Genomic DNA, 20,827 nt, shown 5'->3' with positions numbered 1-20,827 from the left:
GCTCGCATGTGACCTTACTTTCTTCTACAAGTCTTCAAAATGATTATTAGTGTCAATTGTCAATTCCAAGGCCTCCCGACTTGTTAAAAAGCCAAAGATACATGTTACATCAGAAAAGTTCCCATCAAAGAGTATATTAAAGACAGCATCAATTGGAAAAGGACCGACTTCATAAAAATAAACAAGCACACTGTAATCGTATGAGGCTGATTCTCTTGGAATGAATAATAAAAGCAAAATACATGAAGGCACCAAGTTCTGTAAGCTCTTGAATTAGAATACTTCAATATGACTACCTTGATTAAACAATAAATAAGGAAACACATCCTGATAGGTGATTTTGTCCTGAAGCTTCTATATTCTTAATGAAATGCACCTGAACACTGCTTAAGCTAGTGGTACAAGAATGCTCATTTAAACTGACTTCAACAAATGCTTTATTTCACCCCACTTTCACAAATAAGGTAACTTCACAGTCTGAAAACAAGACACAGAAGTAAAGATTAAGCTACACATTGGCTTGTGGGAAGGATACCATAAATCAGCTCACCCCATTAATTAAGAACATCACAAACCAATATTACACAAAGGAAATACTGCATACATCTCAGCGTAACACTGACGTTTCAAAATGCTTTATGTTAGAAAAAGATACCAGTGTTATACTTGAATACAGAGTCTCAAAATATGGTGGTAAACATTGTTAAGAACAGGCTCACAGACAGAGGTAGAGGACATCTATATGAAAAGATCTGGCTAAGATTAAGTTCTAGAAACAATAGTTCACTAGACCTCTAGCGCCACCAAGGCAAGAGACTTTCTTCATTCAGCTTCTTGTCACCAGAGCACAGAAAGATGACACGTGGGAAATTCTTGAGAAAGGTTCAATAAATAAATAAATGTTTCCATTGAAATTAAGTCCATGAAGATCCATTCGATAGGAAGATTCATGTACCTAGTTAACCAACGCTAAGGATTGCTTATTCTATGAAATTTTATGACGCAATTGGACTTACCAGGAGATTGGCAGAGTAACTATGCAGTGAACTCGAAGCATTAAAGAAAAAAAAAACAGTCTTAGTCTTACAGGTTGGATAAATGTGATTTTAGTTTGGTGTTTAACTATTACAGTGTTTTGTACACATGAAATAAATAAATAAATAAATAAATAAATAAATAAATAAAAGGTCTCTGTCTCCAGCCCTGTTTATGGACAAATTTCCAAATTGCTGTTACATTTCTGTTAGTCTATAATACAAATGAGTTGCTACAATTTGAGATTGTGCTGGTAGAAACTTACTAAAACATGGAAATATCATACATGCAATAATGTGCCTGTGGGCTAAATATTCAGACACTGTGGGTCATATTTGTACTATTTACAGGCATTACACCACTCATAAGTCCATAAATATTTACTGAAAGCCTGATATTTGCAAGGTGTTGTGGTAGGGTGATTTCTGTCATGGCTTTAGGAAATTAAGAAGGTAAGAAGGAAGCTTCTGCCAGCCTGAGTCTTTTTCCAGTGGAAGCAGATTTGCTCAATCCCTTCTCAATGCCCCACAGTCCTTTGCTTGCCCTCCTCTTCCAGTGTCGCTGTTACTGCATTAGAGCTAACTGTTTGCGTCTGTCTCCCTTGTGAAACTGTGAGCTCCTTTGAGGCAGGCAATGTATCACACTCACGTGTGCGCTCATCATCTGCCCAAATGCCGAAGTAGTCAGCTGTGGAAGGCTTGCCATATGGACTTTGGATTTAAATTCAGGCAGGTTTCAACTGCCACCCTCTGCTGAGGTGTTTCATTCTGTAGGTGGAGACCATGAGTACAGTTGCTACACATAAACAGAGGCAAGACTTCTGTGAATAAGAGGACCAGGGTAAATCTCTTAGAGGTTTTCTCATGTAATGTGCCATGCTCACACCCCATTGTAGCTACTCTGGAATTATCAAGATTTCATTTTTGAGCATGAACTGGGGTCCTTCACGTAGGGCTGACAGATTTAACACAGAAAAACACAGGATGCCCACCCAGTTAACTTTGAATTTCAAATAAACAACAGAAAATTTTGTAGTGAGTACTGCATTTTATTTTTTATTACTTTTTATCTAGCAACCCTATCTTTTTTTTTTAATTTATTGGGGTGACAATTGTTAATGAAATTACATAATTTCAGGTGTACAATTCTGTATTACATCATCTATAAATCCCATTGTGTGTTCACCACCCAGAGTCAGTTCTCCTTCCATCACCATGTATTTGATCCCCCTTATCTCCCACCCCTCAACCCCCTTACCCTCTGGTAACCATTGAACTATTGTTTGTGTCTATGAGTTTTTGTTTCTCATTTGTTTGTCTTGTTCTTTTGTTGTTTTTGGTTTATATACCACATATCAGTGAAATCATAGGGTTCTCTGCTTTTTCTGTCTGACTTATTTCGCTTAGCATTATACTCTCAAGATCCATGCATGTTGTCACAAATGTTCCTATATCATCTTTCCTTAACGCCAAATAGTATTCCATGGTGTATATATACCACAACTTCTTTATCCATTCATCTATCGAAGGACATTTTGGTTGTTTCCATGTCTTGGCCACCGTAAACAAAGCTGCAGTGAACATTGGAGCACACGTGTCTTTATGTATAAATGATTTCAAATTTTTTGGGTAGATACCCAGGAGAGGGATTGCTGGGTCATATGGTAATTCTATTCGTAATTTTTTGAGGAACCTCCCCACTGCCTTCCATAGCGGCTGCACCAGTCTAGCAACCCTATCTTCAAAATGATGAGTAAATGGGATCAAACGAGATGTATCTCAGTAATTTTTTTCATATAGAACATTTATCTTTTCCAGCCCCCAGACAATAAATGTCAGTAGGACCACCTGTCATTTTGATAACAAAAATGTTTGCTGCAGTTATTTTGCTGGCCACTATCACATCTTACTTTGAGAACCATAGAGAAGATACAGGAGTAGGAATATACTCCATGACTTCAAGAGTCAGGAAATGCATGTGTCAGGACCCACAGATATCACAGTCACGGAGTCTCAAAAACAACACATAATATCCATTTCCTGATTATTCACAGTACCTCATTCAAACCTCAACCAAGCTCTTACGGGCAGTTATAGGCCTCACTTATTCAAGCTTCTGTATTTGACAATGCATTTTATCCCCATGAGAAATTCAACAATCCTCCCAGATTTCTTAACAGCTTGATTTATAAAGGAAAAACAAAAAGTCATAAAATCCTAGAGATCAATTACAAACATGGCGATAATTGTACCTTCAACTTGTATAGCATTTTATGTTTGTTCAAAGCACATTTATGTCCATTATCTCGTGTAATATTACTATGGTATTTATTAACAATGAGAGAATGGAATGTCTGCTCAATCTATTGTTATGGCCAATTTGCAACTCTTGATATCATCAATTTGAAACCACAAATGGGAAGAGATTCAGTCTCCTTTTTCCCCTTCAGAAGTCTGTCAGTTAACAGATCAGTTGTAGGTTTTCTCTCAAGTCTTTTCTATAACTAGTCCCAGATTTTGCATTAGTGTCCCAAAAATATTTTCTTTTTGACATACTTAGCTGATTGTGTTAATTTAAGGTAACGGTTTTTAAAAAATGAAGTCAAATGTAAATGAAAACATTGGTGAGGAACTGCCTTCCTTCCTCTCGGGAACCATCTGCCCCACTATGATAATTTCAGGCAAATAGCAAGAACTCAGTGAGTTCTGAATGAATGAATTAATTAATTAATCAATCAATGAGTACAGGAACAAATGAACTTCAAATGATAGTCTGCTTTAGTCCCAATTTAATTGACTCCAAATCTTGCCAGACTAATGAAGACTGCTCTTGAAAATGACCACTCCCTAAACCACAAGTTCAGAGGCTACAGCCATCGAGAAGCCATTTAGTGCAGATTCATGGAAAGAAAATCATTTTCTGGAGTCATCTGAGCCAAAGCCATCTATGTTATTATGCAACACTTGAATGCCACACTCATCCAACAACTAACCATCAAGGACTACTCGGAGGCAGTGCATTCTTTCCCCTGAGATACATTTTGAATGCATTCGAAGTTCGCGTCCTTTTATCTGGTCCTCAGCAAATAAGATATGGAACTCCAAGGTGCCCAGCACACTGGCTGGCACTGGATATGTATTCAATAGCTCCTTGCTCTCAGAGCAAACCTCGACCTCTGTTGGACGAGTGTCATCACTGTAATAGCTTGAGACTTGTTTGCTTAAATCACCATCTTCCCCTTAATATCAGTTTTTCTCCCAATTGGTTAAGAATTAAATTCTCAAGGTGTCCATACAGAAAGAAGATGGGTCTGATCCGGCTTAGTCCAAAGCCAGAGTTTTTCCTGCTATGTGCCAAATGACTGAATGAATAGAACCGGCCTCTATTTTAATTCCGAGTGACTGGCAGCATATCAGACATGTAAGTCATTCTCTTAGTCATTCATCCGTCCATCCATTCATTCATTCATGCAGAAAATATTTATTGTGTACTTTCCCTGGGCATCACTAAGCGAAAATTACAAGTTATTCAATCTTATTGAATCTTCACATGTCCCCTGCGATGTTGGTTTTATCACTACCTCGAAATTACAGATGAAAAAAACTGAGGTAAAGATGGTTAAAGCAACATGCCCAGCATCAGGTCACATGCCTAACATTGCCCAGCCATCGATGGTAGAGCACGGACTACAAATAAATCTGTGTGGACCCAAAGTTTATGATTTTGATCTCTGCCTCCATAAATAAAAGCATTTTCAAAAATGACTGAAGAATTTCCAGAGGAACAAAGTTACTTTATGGAGGAAAACTCCCCAGGACTAGCTGGCAGGTATCTGTTGGGGAAGATCAGGGTTTTTTTTTTTTTTTAAGATCAGGATCTTAAAGCACCGGCCACAGGCAGCTGTGACTTCCCAGACCTCTCAGATGGACGCTCTGTAGGTACCACTCACACAAAGGAAGCATGCACAGACTTTGGCCTTGTCCCATGAGCTGACTGCATGCTCCACACACGTAACCTTTACAAATGGCCACGTTCATGCCACAGTAGTTAGTAAGTGTGATGTCAAAAGCACCGAGGCATATATTAAAAGAATGATTTTCCCAGAAATATATTTTTAATCATGTAATACATTAGCAAGAGAGAAAGGGACGCTTTAGAATCCCTACATATCCGGCACAATAAAAACACAGCTGGATGAGGTAAACCAATAAAAAGCAGGAGAAAAATAGTAAGCAGAGATGGGGAAGCCATGTGGACCTCATAGAATTTCCCTACCTTAGGGGGGACACATCCAAATACACAACACATAAAAGCACATATTACAAGACAAAACTAGAAGAACTTAGTCAATATTGCAATGCTATAAGAGCTTTCAAAAAAATAAATAACTAAAGCGAGGTGGAAAAAAAATGTAAAAGAGAAACAGCAAACGTAGAAATGATTCCACAGAGGGACCGATTGGCAGTTCTTCAAAATATCTAATGGGACTTGACGACTGAGGCCCACAGAGGGAAATAATGATATGAAAAGTGACGACATGTCCACAAACAACCTTCGATTTTTGGGGAGTACAATATCCTCCCCACAGCCACAGAGGGAAAAAGAATAAGCAGTCTTTGGCTAGTTTGACTCTGAAGGTGTGTGGTCGTGCCAGAAATCCTTACCCCAGACAGAATATAGAAGTCAAGGTGAAATAACAAGTGTACGATAGAAAATGAGTGGGATCCATCAACCTCCAAATTCCAAGCAACAGTTAAAGGATTAATGACGATCGTATCTGAATTGCCCTGGGTCTCAGTCTGGAGGCAGCCACATGCTCACTGGAATTCAATCAAATAACAACTATGTATGGAGCATTTTCATGGTGCCACAAACTCTGCTAAGAACTTTACACGCATCATCTCCTCAAACCCTCACTTTTCAGTTGAGACCACTGACACTTAGAAAGTGACTCATGCCAAATCATATAGGTGGTAAAAAATAAAGCTGGATTTGAACCCAGGTATCAGACCCAGAGCCCCTGCCTGAACTACCCACCTTTCCCTGAAAAATAGATCAATAGGAAGTGTCCCAAAATAAGACGGCATTTTAGTCGTTATATCATTTTTTAACCCTAATTTCCAAAGCAATGCCAACCTAGACATGTCTGACCAAGTGTTGGAGTTCTCAGCTTGCCAAAGTACAGAGCCCCGCACATACTCAACTGCCTGTCTCCTCTGTTTCTCTCCTCCTGCACCCCACTTAATGACCAGAGCTAGAGCGGGTTTCTGTGGGGGAAGCCCTGGGAGGAGGTCGTCTCTCCAGTGCTGCATTTCAGCAGGAACTGCCCATCAGAGACATCCGATGGGCTCCCAGCTGACCAGCAAGGCTCTGCAGGAGCTCCACACACTAAGCACACTTGAAAAGCACCTGTGTGTGTCTTCCAGTGGTGCACAGAAGGTACAAGTGACAGCGAGATTGTGCACTGTTTGCAATAATAATAGTCAATACTGACTGCTACACGCTTCAAATAGTCCAAGGTTCTTGTATTGTATTATCGCATTTAATTCCACCACAAGCCAGTGGTGGTGATATTATGCCAGTTCTACAGATGAGGAAATGGAGGTTCTGTTTACCAATCCAAGCACAGATTAAAACCAAAGAATGTTCTAATGGAACCCTCGTGCCCTTTCTCCAGAGAAGCTTCTCCGTGCATCTCTCCCAGCAAAGAACTATTTACTGAATGAACTGGGAACCACACACTTCCTGTAGATGAAGAACATGACCAACACAGGCTTGGGTGTGGCCTAGGTCTCCTGAGGAGGTTATCAGCACCCTTATAAGGACAGAGAATAGTGTGGGGCACACTTTTATATGCCCCAAAAAGGAGTAAAGCAAAATCAACACTTGCTTGAAGCTAAGAGCAAATGATCAACCTAAGAATGGTCATTTCCGTACAGGACAGGAAAGTCACACAGACCCTGGGAAGTAAGTGTGCAAAGTACGCATGAAAAGTACACATGCACAGTGTTTTCAGGACCCCATTCCTCTGTTCACCTTGCCTTCTGTGTCAAATAAGACACAGTGATTATTTGTGACTTATGTTCCTGGAAATGTGCAAAGTGACGGATCCGTTTCTTTCCCCTTATCTATGGGAGGATGTAGGGACCGGATGGGGTCCGGGGCGGGAGAGCGCCCTGATTTTGACTTTAAAGCCAGTCACCTTGAAGCTCAGTGACTCACCAGCTCGGACTCTATGGACCAAGTTTCCATTTTCAGAAAAGAGGCTTTTCAGCTCTAATGATCTTTAAAGAGGGAGTCTCCTCCCCCTGCTCGTCCTCCCATTTGACAGTCCACCTAATCCAAGGGGAAAATTACCTCCCCGGAACTGCCAAAGCCTCCAGCTGCTGGAGGAACACCTTCCTGATGCTCCACAAGGCCACTCCACAAGGCAAGTGGCTTTAGGGACGCACAGCCCAGTCTCTAACAGGATCCAGTCACCCTGCCCATCCAGCTCCTCTCCATACCAGCCATACCCCCAGTCTTCTAGGAAGACCTCAGCAGTGGCCATCTCACCCAATCACGTCCCACGGAGGAGGGGTTCCCATCCAATCAGGAGAGTGAGGACGAGGGTGGGTAGCACAACACAATCCATACAGAGGCGCTTCCTAAAAGGAGGAGCCATGTATCTCCCAGAGCATACCTGTTCCCTGAATTACACAGCCTTGCCCCCCACCCCCCTTAAAGTAGAACAGACCATATCCTAGAGCTTATTGGAAAATGCCAGCGGAGCATTGGGGATTAAATTCCTCCAGTTCAAAAAATCCAGAGATCTTGGTAACAAGATTGTTTTGCCAACCAACGTTCTGTTTGGTGACGTAAACTTTTCTGCAAATGTCAATTCATTCATTCAATTATTCATTCCGCAAATATTTATCGAGAACCTCTGATGTGCAGGTTCCTGTAACTCATCTGAGAATTCAGCCATAAAGTCCCAGCCCATATGGAGATAACGTTCTAATAGAGGGTGACCGACAACAAATATGTAAGCAAACACATATTGCAGGATTCACGTGGCTCAGAGAGAAGACCATAGAGCCAGAGGGACCCTCTGAAAACACAGAGGTGAGAAGGACGAAGAAACAGTTCTTTCCAGTGAGGGCTAAAGAAGCTTCATCTGGTATATTTCTTGGTACCTAGAGTGAAAGTAATTTGGGGGAATGTTTTACACAGACAAAGGTCATAGCCAAGTCTTATTTTCTTCCTCAGAAATGCAAAGCTGTCAGCTCCCTGGAGAGTCTCAAGTCAGCGCGGTAGCCTGCAGCCCAGGGCCAGCACGCGGTTTGCCAGCGTGGCACCGCGTGCCTGGACCGCGAATGGGTTAAGATGGCAGCACCCGAGCTTCCACGCAGGCTTCGTCTTCCCTGCCTCCGGTCCTGGGCTGTCAATCAGCTGTCACCCGCCCGCACATCAGCAGCATGCGCCCATCAGCAGCCTGCGCACATCACCAGGCTGTCAGCAAAGCAGCTGATGAGACTCGGCTCCAAGCTGTCAATCATTTTTGTTTCTCTTCTCCGCTCGGGAAATATTTTGGCTCAGAGAAACAAAGACACCTGGGCAACAATGGCTCAGAGTCAGGCATTCCTCCCGTACAAGACGTCAGATGGGAAAGCGGCATGGATCATGCCTCACCCCCAAAATGATGGGGTGGGAGTGGACAGAGAGAGGATGGAGACTCGGTTTTATCAGCACAGGCTTTAAAACTGTACTTCTTAGGTCCTAGAGCGGACCCTGACGGATTCCCAAACCAAAACTAAGTAAATAAAAATAAAAGCGTAGGAACAAGAAACATAAAACAACGATAACCTGGAGTTATCTGAGCTTAGGCCTCAGGAAAAAAAAAAAAAAAATTCAGAAGGCTCCGAGGATGGATGAGTGCTTGATTTGAAATTATTCACCATTGCTCAGGCAGGCTTTGGGGGAGAGAGTAATTGTTGGATTGCCGTGTTCATTTATCTCCCAGGGACTTCGGCAACGGCAGCTTCTCAGCCCGACTCTCCTCCTCTCTGGGGCATGAGGCTGCTTGGGGCACCCATAGCAACTCAACGCCTCAGGACCCCCATGAGGTGGGCTTGCCAGTGCTTGAGACACTAAAGCAACCCACTGCCCCTCTCACCCAAAATATGTATCAGAAGGGTCCCACGCCTTTAAAAGCCCGAAGCACACAATCCTAGAGATGCTCCTGGCAATGAGTTCCAACTGGGCAGCAACTCTAGGTTGTCCTGCTCTCCCCAGTTTGCCACTATTGCAAATTGCCATGCATATATTAGCATAATTAATCAACTCATCATGCAAGAAATCCAAATACTATGAAGCTGCCTAAAGTGCCCTAAAATGAAAACAAACAAACACTTGTTGTACCCTGTGGCTCTGAGAAACAGTTAGCAACAGTCAGATCTTCTGGTTGTGTTTATCAAGAACCCCACATGCATTGTCTTATCAATTGCCCCACGCGCTGGATTGACTCGTTCAAACACACTATGGCTGGTTCCGTCATCATCTCCACGTTTGTGACATTTGGGATGCTTTACCCTCTGACAGATCCTTTCGTATGAGCAACCCTGATTTCTGAAAACACATCTCCCTCTGATCTAACCAGACATTAATTGCTTTCGTGCTGATGGATCTGTGCCTCTCGGTCTTATAGTAGAACTAGTAAATCTGATCTCTGACAAGTTGGCTGAACTTAATCAGGACAGATCAGCTGTTACCCAAGGTGCCACAGGCTGTAATTTGAGGATCCTTACAGAGTTATCACTCGCCGGAAAGACAAGGAACTATAATTCTGTCAACACCAATCCAAAACTGTATGTTCAAAGCAGCTGTGCCCCCCCCCCCTTTGAAAAGACAGCACTTGTCAAATACCTGAAATAATTGATAAGAGGGCATTAGAAGGATGTGGCTGATACACTGACTGTGAGGAATTTTTTTTTTTCTTTTTAAGGAAACTGCAGAAGCAAAATACTGGGTGTGAAGTGTGAGCTGTCAAGGATAAAGGTAGGGGGGCGTTGCAGGGAAGAGACGATAGAAAGTCTCCACAAGTCCGCTCCCACTTATCATTGAGTGACTTGGCTCATATTTGCCTTGCTCACTAAACAGGCAAGTGCCTAAACACCAGAAAGCCTCGAAGGAAATCTCTCGTAGGCTCCCCGGGCTGCCACCTGGTGACAATACCCTGATGGGAAGCTAGAGACTCATCAGAAGAGGAGGTGCCATTATCAGGCTGTCAGCACAGTGCCGTTCTCTGAAAACCCCTGTGGTTGTCTGAGAGGCGCAAAAGGAGGGGATATTCGAAAAATAAACTTCTTTCTTACTGTATCGCTTTGGTCCATCTTCCAAACAAAATGAAAGGGTTAATGTGGCGTCATCTTCAAAAAACTCAGTGGCAAATGCATCCCACCAGAGGTTGTCGCTATCCTGCAAAGAGACAGATCATTTATTTAACAGGCAAGAGTGGAAAGAGGAAATATCTCAAAGAGGAAAAGAAAAGGAAAAAAAAAAAAAGAAAACCCAGTCACTGCTGACTTGTCACTTAGCATATGTGTGTGGGTGTTCTAGAACGGGAGTGGGTGGGTGTGTGGTCACTCTTCAAATTAATTGCCTCAAATGGGGACCGAATTCCCATTCAATAAATGAGTTCATGCAAACCGAATGAAAATTAATTTTGGAGGACATATGTGGGGAGATTTAATAAATTTACTATGAAGTACAATGACATTTTTTAACAAAAGGGTTTGTATTTAATGTAAAATACATTCAACTTTTTTCTCTCTCTCTTTGCTCTTTCAAGGGTCCAATTTTACAAACAGACCACAATATTACAACTAGGTTAAGGAGACTAAATTTCTAAAACATAATTTATTCAAAAAGGGGTGTGTGTGGCGAATAGCCTTATTTATGCAAATATTCCTGTAAAAATACGGGAATATTTATCCAGGCATTGCTACATGGATATATACCAACAGGCGAGTTTATGCACAAGCAACCAGCACACGCATATGGACTGTTTTTCAGGATTGTTTTAAGGTTATAGACAATTGCTAGTTTGTTATTAAAACAATTATTAAAAATAGAGCAATTCAGCAGAATGCAAACCATGCACATAAATTCTGTTTGTTTGTCTTGGGTTTGCCTATTTCCCTTGCTCATCCAGAAAACACTTAGAAATTGGCCCAGTTCAAGGTAGTGAAAAATCATTGCTAATCTCTGAGGGCAGAGGGGGGTGTCCTGTAACAGGAATTAGGCAGGTGATGCAGAGTGTCATATTTAAAAAGAGGAATCGTACCCAGGCCTCACACTTTGTTTAGTGCCTGATTTACCCCAAAATTCTTAAGCATGCTCTTTTTCCAGAGAATTGTTGGTTGGTGCCAGACTTCAGGCCGAGATGTTTCACAGCTGCCTGTCTGACTGGGGAGGTGGGGACACAAGGGGCCCTGCTGCTCCCCACTCAGTGGCCCCACCGCGGTGGCCCCGGTGGACATATTACAAGCCTCTCTTCTTCCCATTAAGATGTTTTGCTTATGACAACATTAAGTTGTTGTCACTGGCAGGACTTAGGAACAGGCCTTCAGTCCTGGCAAGAATAATTAAGGGGCCCCTAGAGATTGATGCCGTCCTCTTACCAGAAAAGAAGAAAGTCAGACAAATGAATTTTTTTGGTCTCTTTTTCTCTGGCCTTCTCCCAGTCACCATACCAAAAGCCAACGCTTTTCTTAGGAAAAACATAGTAAATATACAACCACTGAGACAATTCATGGCTCCACATACAAAATGCCCATTTTTCTCCTTTGGAAAAGAGATACTAATTGAGCACTTGTCATATGCAGGCCCTCAGAATACACCGCTGGATGAGAGACTGGGCCCTGCCCTCTAAGGGCTGGAAGCTCCCCAGCAGGAGACACCAAGTAAGCGCCTAATGGGCATTCTCCCTCATGCCTGAGACCACAGCATGAGGCCTGGGGGCCATGGAAGCCGTCAAATCAGTGGCTTTGGAAGGGGATGAAGCAGTTGGGGAAATAAACTTTATTTGGGAACCTAGCTGCACTGGCTTATCTTACTTCAAATTGCTATACAGATGGCTAAAGAATAATAGTTAACATTTACTGAGTGCTTACCACCTGCCAAGCACTAGTATTTTATGTGTATTTGCCCACTTACTCTCCACTATCTCCCTTGATTTTTGGTGTGTGTTTTTTTGCCTTTTCTCTCTCCAGTGTAAATTTCCTTGGGAGCAGGGATTCTGTTTTACTCACTGTTCTACCTCCCAGGCCCTCGAATGGCATTGAGCCCATAGTATTACTCAATAAAAGTTGTTCAGTGTATGAATAAAGCCGCTCATCTTACTGCCCCTACTCTACAACTGCAGAAGCCGAAGCCTAGGTGGTACCTGTAAGTTGCTCAAGTACACTCGGCCAATACATGGTGGAGCTGGGATGTGAACTCAGACCCTTGGACATCCGAGACCTGCCCCAGCTTCTGCCTGACTCATTTCTCTGGCGATCTTTGGGAAGGCAGCGGTTAGGATTCAGCTGGTAAGGGATGGAACATTCTGTCCCAGGTTCCTTTTCCCTTCCAGCTCCTTGCTTTGCTGTCCTACCCCGATGCCAGGACTCACGGCCAGGAGGACACCTGGCACTGCGTGGACAAGCAGGTGGTCCCACGTCGTGGGTGAAATTTGCTCCTGTGGGAAGTCCTCAGACCTCAGCTTCATGCCAATACTATCTCTTCCCAGCCACGTGACCTTAGACAACTTGTTTGCCCGCCCTGAGCCTGATTCCTTAGTGGGAAGTTGAGAATAACAATAACAATAGCAATAACATCTTGCAGGGTGAATGTGAGAATTAAGTAAGTTAGTGGGTATAACGTGCCCAGCAGAGGGCCCAGAACATACTGAACATCAATACAAGGCCCTTTTCCTGCCTCTGTCTACTGTCTCTAATATCATTTCTGAGGGATGAGCCAGTCCACGTTCTAAAGAACTGCATCACAAATGGACTTTAGAAAACAGCCTGATCATAAACCAAGCACGTTTTCCTATCACGTCAAGTGTTTGTAACCCACGTACCTGGCAAGAATACCATCTACAGCCCAGCTAAAGCTCTGAATGGAACTTTATCCGCTCTCTTTTACACAGCTGATTGATTGTGCAAAGGCCCGGTGACTAGATCAGGTACTCTACTTCCATTTTCCTGTAATCGAACTCCTGTTTCTAGCACTTCTGCTAGACAATGGGACAGTGAGAGGGAAGAGCCCAGGGAGAAACCAGGCTGAACTGAAGTTGCTGGGAGGAAAGGAAGGACGCTGAAAAGGAATAAAAGGAGTAGTACTTTAAGAAAAAAATTCCTGAATGTCAAGCATAGGATGGTCTTGTACTGGCTGCATGTGAAGGAGGCACAGTATGGAAAGAACACACGTTTGGGGCTACAGGGTTCAGAGTAATACCCCTCACCCGATATATTCTAAGTGCTTCACATGAATTGAACCATCTTATATTCACAACTACCCTAACTATTACCACAGGGTAGAAAATTTACATCCTTAACCTGTATGTTACACTGACTTCAACATATGAATTCTGCCTCTTAATAGCTGGATGACCTTAGTCAAGTCCCCTAATTTCTTTCATCTATTTTCTCATCTGTATAATGGGAATAATAATTTAGTAGACTGTGAGGACTAAGGAGTGACTGTCCAGCACATAGCAACTGTTCAATAAATGGCAGCTATTATTCGTTATGGTCTCATTTGACCCTTAAGATATTTATAAACAGAGAATCTGAATTTCAAAGATGTTAAACTACTCAATAAAGACCAGACAGCTAGTTAGAAAGTGGTAAAGCTAAAGTTCACTTTCAAGTCTGCCTAACTCCAGTCCATTTTTTAAAAATTGATTTTATTTTCTTTAGAGCACTTCTAGGTTCACAGCCAAACGGAGAGAAAGGTACAGAGATTTCCCTTATACTCTCCCTTATACTCTCTGCACCCACTGATGCATAGCTCCCCATTATCAATATCCCCTATCAGAGTGGGACATTTGTTACAACTGATAACCTACCCGCCCATGTTTGTTTTTTTCCAAATAATGCTTAAAATGTGATTTTCCACCTTAGCTTGATAACAAAAATGATTCACATGAGTAGAAGGGGCAGGCATTGGCTAGAGGAAACTGCCTGAAAAAGACTTCTTTCTCCAGCTCTTTCAGATTTTGCATCCTTCCCCCCACCTTCATGTAGTTTTCCTGATAATAATAAGCCTCCTCTTTGAACACCTCTTGTTTTCATGTTGCTGCCCAATATAGTTCCTGGGATCAGTTAGGCAATTTTGTGAAAGAAATTTGCGTAATGACAAGACTCAGGTCCAGGCAGTGGCTGCAATGCAGCTACAAAGACTTCTGCTGAACCAAATAAGAAATCTCTGGCAGAAGATCTAACAACCCTAACTGGCAGAAGTTCAGTTCTTAGCTAGACAGCTACCTCATGAGTTATGGACAACAATAAAATAAAAAATCAGTCCTTCCGTTATTCGACTTCTCGTTGTCCGTAGTCTAGAATTGTCTGGGCTTTGCAGACAAAGGCTATAAACGCTGTGTTTGACCACATGCGAGGAAGAGAAAGGGGCCATGGAAATATAAAAGAAAACAGGCTAAGAGTCTGCAGTGCTACCTACAGGCTAGCAGTTCCACCTCTTGATTGTAAACAGCACCTCCATCATTGGAGAAATGGAAGGCCCAGGAAATTCTTGAGCAGACGTGGCCAAATGCAGTAAATTGACCAGTAGGAGGCTACATGAGTGAAGTTTCCAAGGCCCGTTTGAAGCAAGGATTCCAAAAAGAAAATCTCCAAGTCTGGTTTCCTCTAGTGTCGGAAACGGAAGTGAGGTGCACGTGACCACTCTCACCCCTCAAGTGCAGGCAATCACCTCAAGGCAAACTACCTTGGAGATTAACCAGGAAGTTCCTTAAGACTGACCAGCACGTTGAGACCAACCTTTTGGGACTCCCAAGGGAAGGTTATGGTAAAAGCTCTTAACAGCAAACCAAGATCCTGAGGTCTTATTCCCAGGTGGGCGCAGTGGGCATGCACATCAGACACTGACTGGTAGATACAACAGACACGGTCTTCGGTGGCTATAACACAAAAGACATTCTATCCAGGGAAAAGTCATCCTTAGCACACGAGGGGCCAGCGCACTCAGGGGTTTGCCTGTGTGCAGCCAGTGGACCTCTGGCAACATGTCTTTCAGAACCAAGGGATGGTTAACCCTTTCCTGCTTCCCTGTCTTTCGCATATGTTGTCCAACAAATGCCACGTCGCAATCCCTGGACTCCTTTTCTACTGCCTCCTGTGCTAGGAAAGCTTGACAACTATATCCCCGTTAGAGTGTGGAGCCAATTATAATGGAATCACCACCTTGGAATATTCATTTATCTAAACATCCGACTGCTGGCGTAGAAGGTGAAATACTTAAGGACAGGGAATGGGTACTAGGCATCTCTCCAACCTCAACAGAGCTCCCACCGATGGGTTACCCAATAAAGGAGTAGAGAAATGGAACGAACAGATGGAGCGGCAATGCCAACACAGGGAGTAAGACTCTTCCTTCACGGTGTAGGAATCTGAAGAGTCTAACCTCAGCGGTGGGGGATCAGGACAGTGTGCAGCTAAGCCTTCCCCCGTCACAGCACCGATGTCTCATTGGCCACCGTGGGACGCACAGGCCACACAGGTGACAAGTTCACATCGAGGGAGAAATTTTTAAAATGACCTTGTATCTACACTGCCATCCTACGGAGCCACCTGTTGGGCATTGGTCTTATTCTTTTCAGTGAAACATTAAGTGAATACACTTCACTGATTGTACCTTGAAAAAAAATGGTTTTACTTATTAATTTTTAAAAATAGAGAACAGGGAATAATATGATGAAGACCCATAGTCCCATTATCCAGAATTAACAATTATTAAAAGGGTAACTTATTTTCCTTTTTAAAAGGAATTAAAAATTATAAATAGAAATAAATGTCTTGGGTCCCCATATCCTGCTCTATTTTTCTTTCCCGTCCCCCAGGACCCAATAAACAATGGTCTCGTGAGTCACACGGCCTTTCCTAACCTGTCTTTTATATTTACATACATATACGAGTATGACTCTCCATTCACACACAGTCTTACTTTATGTCTTTAATATTTTATTTAAATGGTATCATACAGTGTGTTCCCTTCTTTAAACTTACTTTTATTTTCATCCAACATTGTGTTTTTTATGTAAGCTGCATGGCAGTGCGCTAAATGAATATGATATAGTTTATTTCAGCATTTTGCTATTAATGATCTCTAGACAGTTTCAAATTCTTTGCCATTACAAGAATGCTGAGATAAGTACCTTCCTAAGGTCCCTCTATGCATATGTGTAAGAATTTCTCCTGGGCATAAACCACCCGTGGCCGTGCCTAGCCATCACGTCTGTACTTGTGTATATTTTGGCTCTTCTATGAGAAGGTCCCTGTGCTTCCAGATTGAAGACTCCTGATGCATGAATCAAGAAGAAACAAAGACTATTTCTAAGCGATGTATTTCCAAGTGGGATCTAATAGCAGGATCAACATAATTACAAAACAGAGGCCAGCTCTGCCAGGAGAAGGATGACCATCTGCAAGTCCAAAGAAGATGCAATAATGAAATAATAGTAACAAAAGTAAACGTTTGCCTATCATTCTCTTCAAGGCAGCATGTATTTCGGAGGCTTCATTACAAAAGGATTATTTCTTGACACTAACATAAGAAAGAAAGCATAGGGTCTTCATGGTCCTCCAAAAGGACGTAAGGGACAGAAGGACTGAGTGCCAAATGTCCCAAATTGGAGGAGGAGGTGGGAGGTGGAGAAACCTTGCTCTATACACCCTGCCAGGAGGCTTCAGATCAAGGTCCTGCCTTTTCCTTCCAATCCTTGTTGTTGTTTATTATCCAAACAGTGCATGATTAGTGTTCAGTGAATCTTAATAAGTAAAAAGTAGATTCTTTCCCCAAAGCTGGGAAGTAACCATAGCACAGAGCAGCCTCCAGGTAAATAAAGACAAAATAAACTCAGCCTAAACACAAGGTAGGGGGTGTGATGCCAACAATTTTCATATATTTTAATTAGGTAAAAACACCATTGAAGCTTATCTGCTCTAAATAATCCCTTCTATGCATTTCTGCGATTGAAATCCCTGGTCCTTTTGTCCCACCTCACAGGTGAGCCCCCATACCACTGGCAGCCAAATCATATATCAGGATAAGAGGCGCACTCAGGTTGAATAGTAGAAGAGAGTCTTAATTATATTTAAAAATCCACAAAAGCATTTTGCGTCTGCCCCGGATTCTCTCCTGTCCCCACCTCTGTCTCTCTCCGCCAAAAAAAAAGGATCTTTTTTAAGGTGCCAAGGCTGCCCCCGGCATCTTAAGCTTAAGCACTGACAGGTTATATGGGATTTCTGCCAGAGTAATTATTTTTCAATTCAACAATAATGAGAAATTTCCATGGCAACCACTTGTCACATGGCACACATACACCCCCTCCAAAGAATGAACCATACATAAAGCATCTATCCCTTGAAAAATGTGTGTGTGTTGTGTGGTTTTTTTTTTTATGAAAATAAACGTAAACAGGTCAAAGTGGAGAGAATGTATGAAGGGGTCTGAACATAGGAAGATGAGAAGGACATTGACTTTCTTTAATATCTTGTGGTTCTAGAAAATAATGGTATCTCATTGTATAATGCTACATTCTTACACACACACACACACACACACACACACACACACACACACACAGCGCTATTAATTTGTATTCTTTTAGTCACTCCCATTTTACACTTGTCATCGCTAACCTCTCTCAGAAGACACCGAAGAAAGAATGAATGCTCCTCAACGACTAAGTTAGAAGCCCACTTGGTCATGTCTGCTAGCCCCAAATTTCTCTGCCTGTCACACCCATATACTGAGACAGGAGACAATAAGAAAACCAAATCCCATCCATGCCTTTCCTTTTCACAGAGGTCCCCTCATAACGAAGGAAGTACAGGTCATTTATTTTCCCTAACTACAAAGGTCTTTTTGCTTCCTTAATCTCTAGCCATGCCTTCTCCAAACATGGGAGTCTTGTATCAAACCATGTTTATTCCAAGTTAGCCACATTTAACAGTAATAGTCAATAGTTACATAGCACTTACTTTGTGCCAGCTACCATTCTGAACTCACTGAGTAATATAAACCCCTGGAAACCTCATAAAGAATCTATGGGATAAATCCTATTATGATCCTCATTTTATAGATGAGAAAACTGAGGCACAGAGAAAGATTTCCTTAAGATTACATAGCTATCAAGTTGCAGAGAACTCAAACATGGAAACACTGTTTCTTGAATTTGGGCTCTTACAACCATTCTAAAATGGTGTTCCTTTATCCAGAACAATGTTCTCCAAATACCTACTGCCTTCTTAGTTTTATTTAACATTCAATTAATGCTAAGCATACTGAATGTTTGGGGTTTTCCCTCCTGAACAGACAGCCCAAAGCAAGGCTTTCTACCACATCTAAGGAATTCTATATTCAGACACAGAAATAAAAGTAATAAGGTAGGATCATTTGGTCTTACCAGCTGGTAATTGCACGAGCATGGAATGGACACAGCAAGAGAATTTTAAATCCCACCTTTTATTTATTGTTATGGGACTAGTTTAAAATCTCATGTTCCAGGGATTGTATTTTCCCTCTCTCATTCTCAACTATGATTTTGTTTATTCTTGGATAAATTGCACTTATTTAACAGTAAACGTTAGTTATCATTTTAACAGAGAAATTCTAAAACGGCATGTTACCGAGATAGCAAATTATGTGTCTTGGTAAAACATCTCAGGGTTTCACTCACAATTCAAGGCTTCCCTTTTAGAAAGGTCTTACTTTTTTTCACTCCCTGGAACAAGCAGATGCTGCCTTGAGAAAGAAGTGCATTAAAACAGGAAGAAAGACAAGACTTGTCATCTGCAGATCTGGCTCTTCAGCAAAAGAAGTGTCTTTTCCCCCAAATCCCGGGGAAATTCAGCCTTGATCTACCAAATCATTCATTAACTGGGTATTCCAAAGAGAAATGTTATTGACAATAATCTAAAAATAGGGACTAAAATGTACACGTTTACATGCCAAAATCTGAGCTTTTTGCCACTGGAATTATTACAACTATAATGAAATAATGATTTTTTAATTGTTTATTTATTTGTTTTTTTTAAGTTTGGATTCCTCTAAGCTTTCTGAGGGCAGGATCTACACCCATGTCTTGCACATTTTGCATACACAGGACCTAACACCTGGCTGGTGTGCAAAAAGGACTCAATTATCTGTTTCTTTAAATAATTTAACAAATAAATATTTATTAAATTAAAACGAGCATATTCTCAAATGTCAGAAGAAAAACAATCGTTTTGTTTTCATGGTAGCTGAACATTTCCACTCTTCTCTGTTCACATATCTTTTAACCAGGAGTGTTAAATATTTAGTGAGTAAATCGATGACAGTGCTAAAGGTTTTGCAATGAATTATTTCCTAGTTCTCAAAGTATCCCTATCAGGTGAGTACTTTTATTATTCTAATTTAAATGGGGGAAACTGAGGCCCCAGGAGGTCAAGAAATGTACCCGAGGTCACAGACCAAGTAAGAGGCAATGCTGGGGTTTGATTTCTGAATATTTTGATTGCTGGACATTTGTTTTATCCCAAAGCTTCACTGCCTATTTTAATCTATGTTATTCTGGTATGAATGAGAAATAGTTTTCATTTTCATAATGAAATTTGATGTTTTATACTGCAACATGGAGACATGTACTCTCACATATTAAAAATAATATTCTGGGGACTCCATGCAAACCCACTTTGAAAACGATGTAGCAATGCATACGTCTCCAAAGCACAGGTCTCACTGCTGACAGTTCCATGGCGGTGAGCACCATACCTCATATTACACCACACCATCCAGGTGTGACAGGCCCTGAGATGCAGGATAATATGATGAGGCAGCAACTCATATATCTTGAGAAAAGATAAACTCAGACACAAATTCACCATAAACTCAGGCACGAATTTTCTGTTCCAACATAAACACAGCAGATGAGGGAACATTTCCAGAAAAGCTTGCAAGATGCAAAAGCTTGTTTTTGGTGATCTGCCCAATTACCGTATTTTGGCATGTATAATGAGCACTTTTTTGCCCAAATTCGTGAGGGAAAAATAAGAATGTGCATTATACACGGGTAGTACTAATCCGGTATCTTTATAAATGTTTTTAATTATTTTATTTATGCTTATGAATTAAAAGTGTAATTCTAGATACAATATGCAAAATAACACCCTGGAATCCCATCATCGGTTTTGTTGAACTTACGACAGACTTTCAACGACGAAGAGCTCTTAGCCTTCTATGATGCGTAAATATCGTAAATTTTTTACCGGTACTTAAATTTCTTGCACTTTGTATCTGTTCTTGTGTTTGTAATTATTTGTTACATAAAATTTATTCTACCATAACATGTTAAAAAATAAATGTCCAACTTCCCTACAGTACAAAAGATAAGTACTTAATGTAACTAAATAAAAATTTGAATTAAAAAATTAAAACAAAAGATTTTTTTCCCGGAAACTTTCAGCCAAAACATGGGTGTGCATTATACGTGGGGGCGCATTATGCACGGCAAAATATGGTACATCTGAATCAAATGACAGGAATA

The 20,827-nt window shown here is 41.5% G+C and overlaps 1 protein-coding gene across 14 annotated transcripts in view; it reads right to left on the bottom strand.

Annotated features, from left to right (window-relative positions):
• LDB2 (LIM domain binding 2) overlaps window positions 1-20,827 on the bottom strand; it is a 347,866-nt gene that overhangs the window by 210,016 nt on the left and 117,023 nt on the right. For all 14 annotated transcript variants that reach the window (XM_081048382.1, XM_081048375.1, XM_081048385.1 and 11 more), the window contains exon 2: window positions 10,389-10,491. In XM_081048382.1, the coding sequence (XP_080904508.1) occupies window positions 10,389-10,491 (103 nt within the window). The remainder of the gene's footprint in view (window positions 1-10,388; window positions 10,492-20,827) is intronic.

Source organism: Rhinolophus hipposideros (assembly GCF_964194185.1).
Source record: "Rhinolophus hipposideros genome assembly, chromosome: 1".
Lineage (NCBI taxonomy): Eukaryota > Metazoa > Chordata > Mammalia > Chiroptera > Rhinolophidae > Rhinolophus > Rhinolophus hipposideros.
This window is presented reverse-complemented; position numbering and strand designations above follow the sequence as displayed.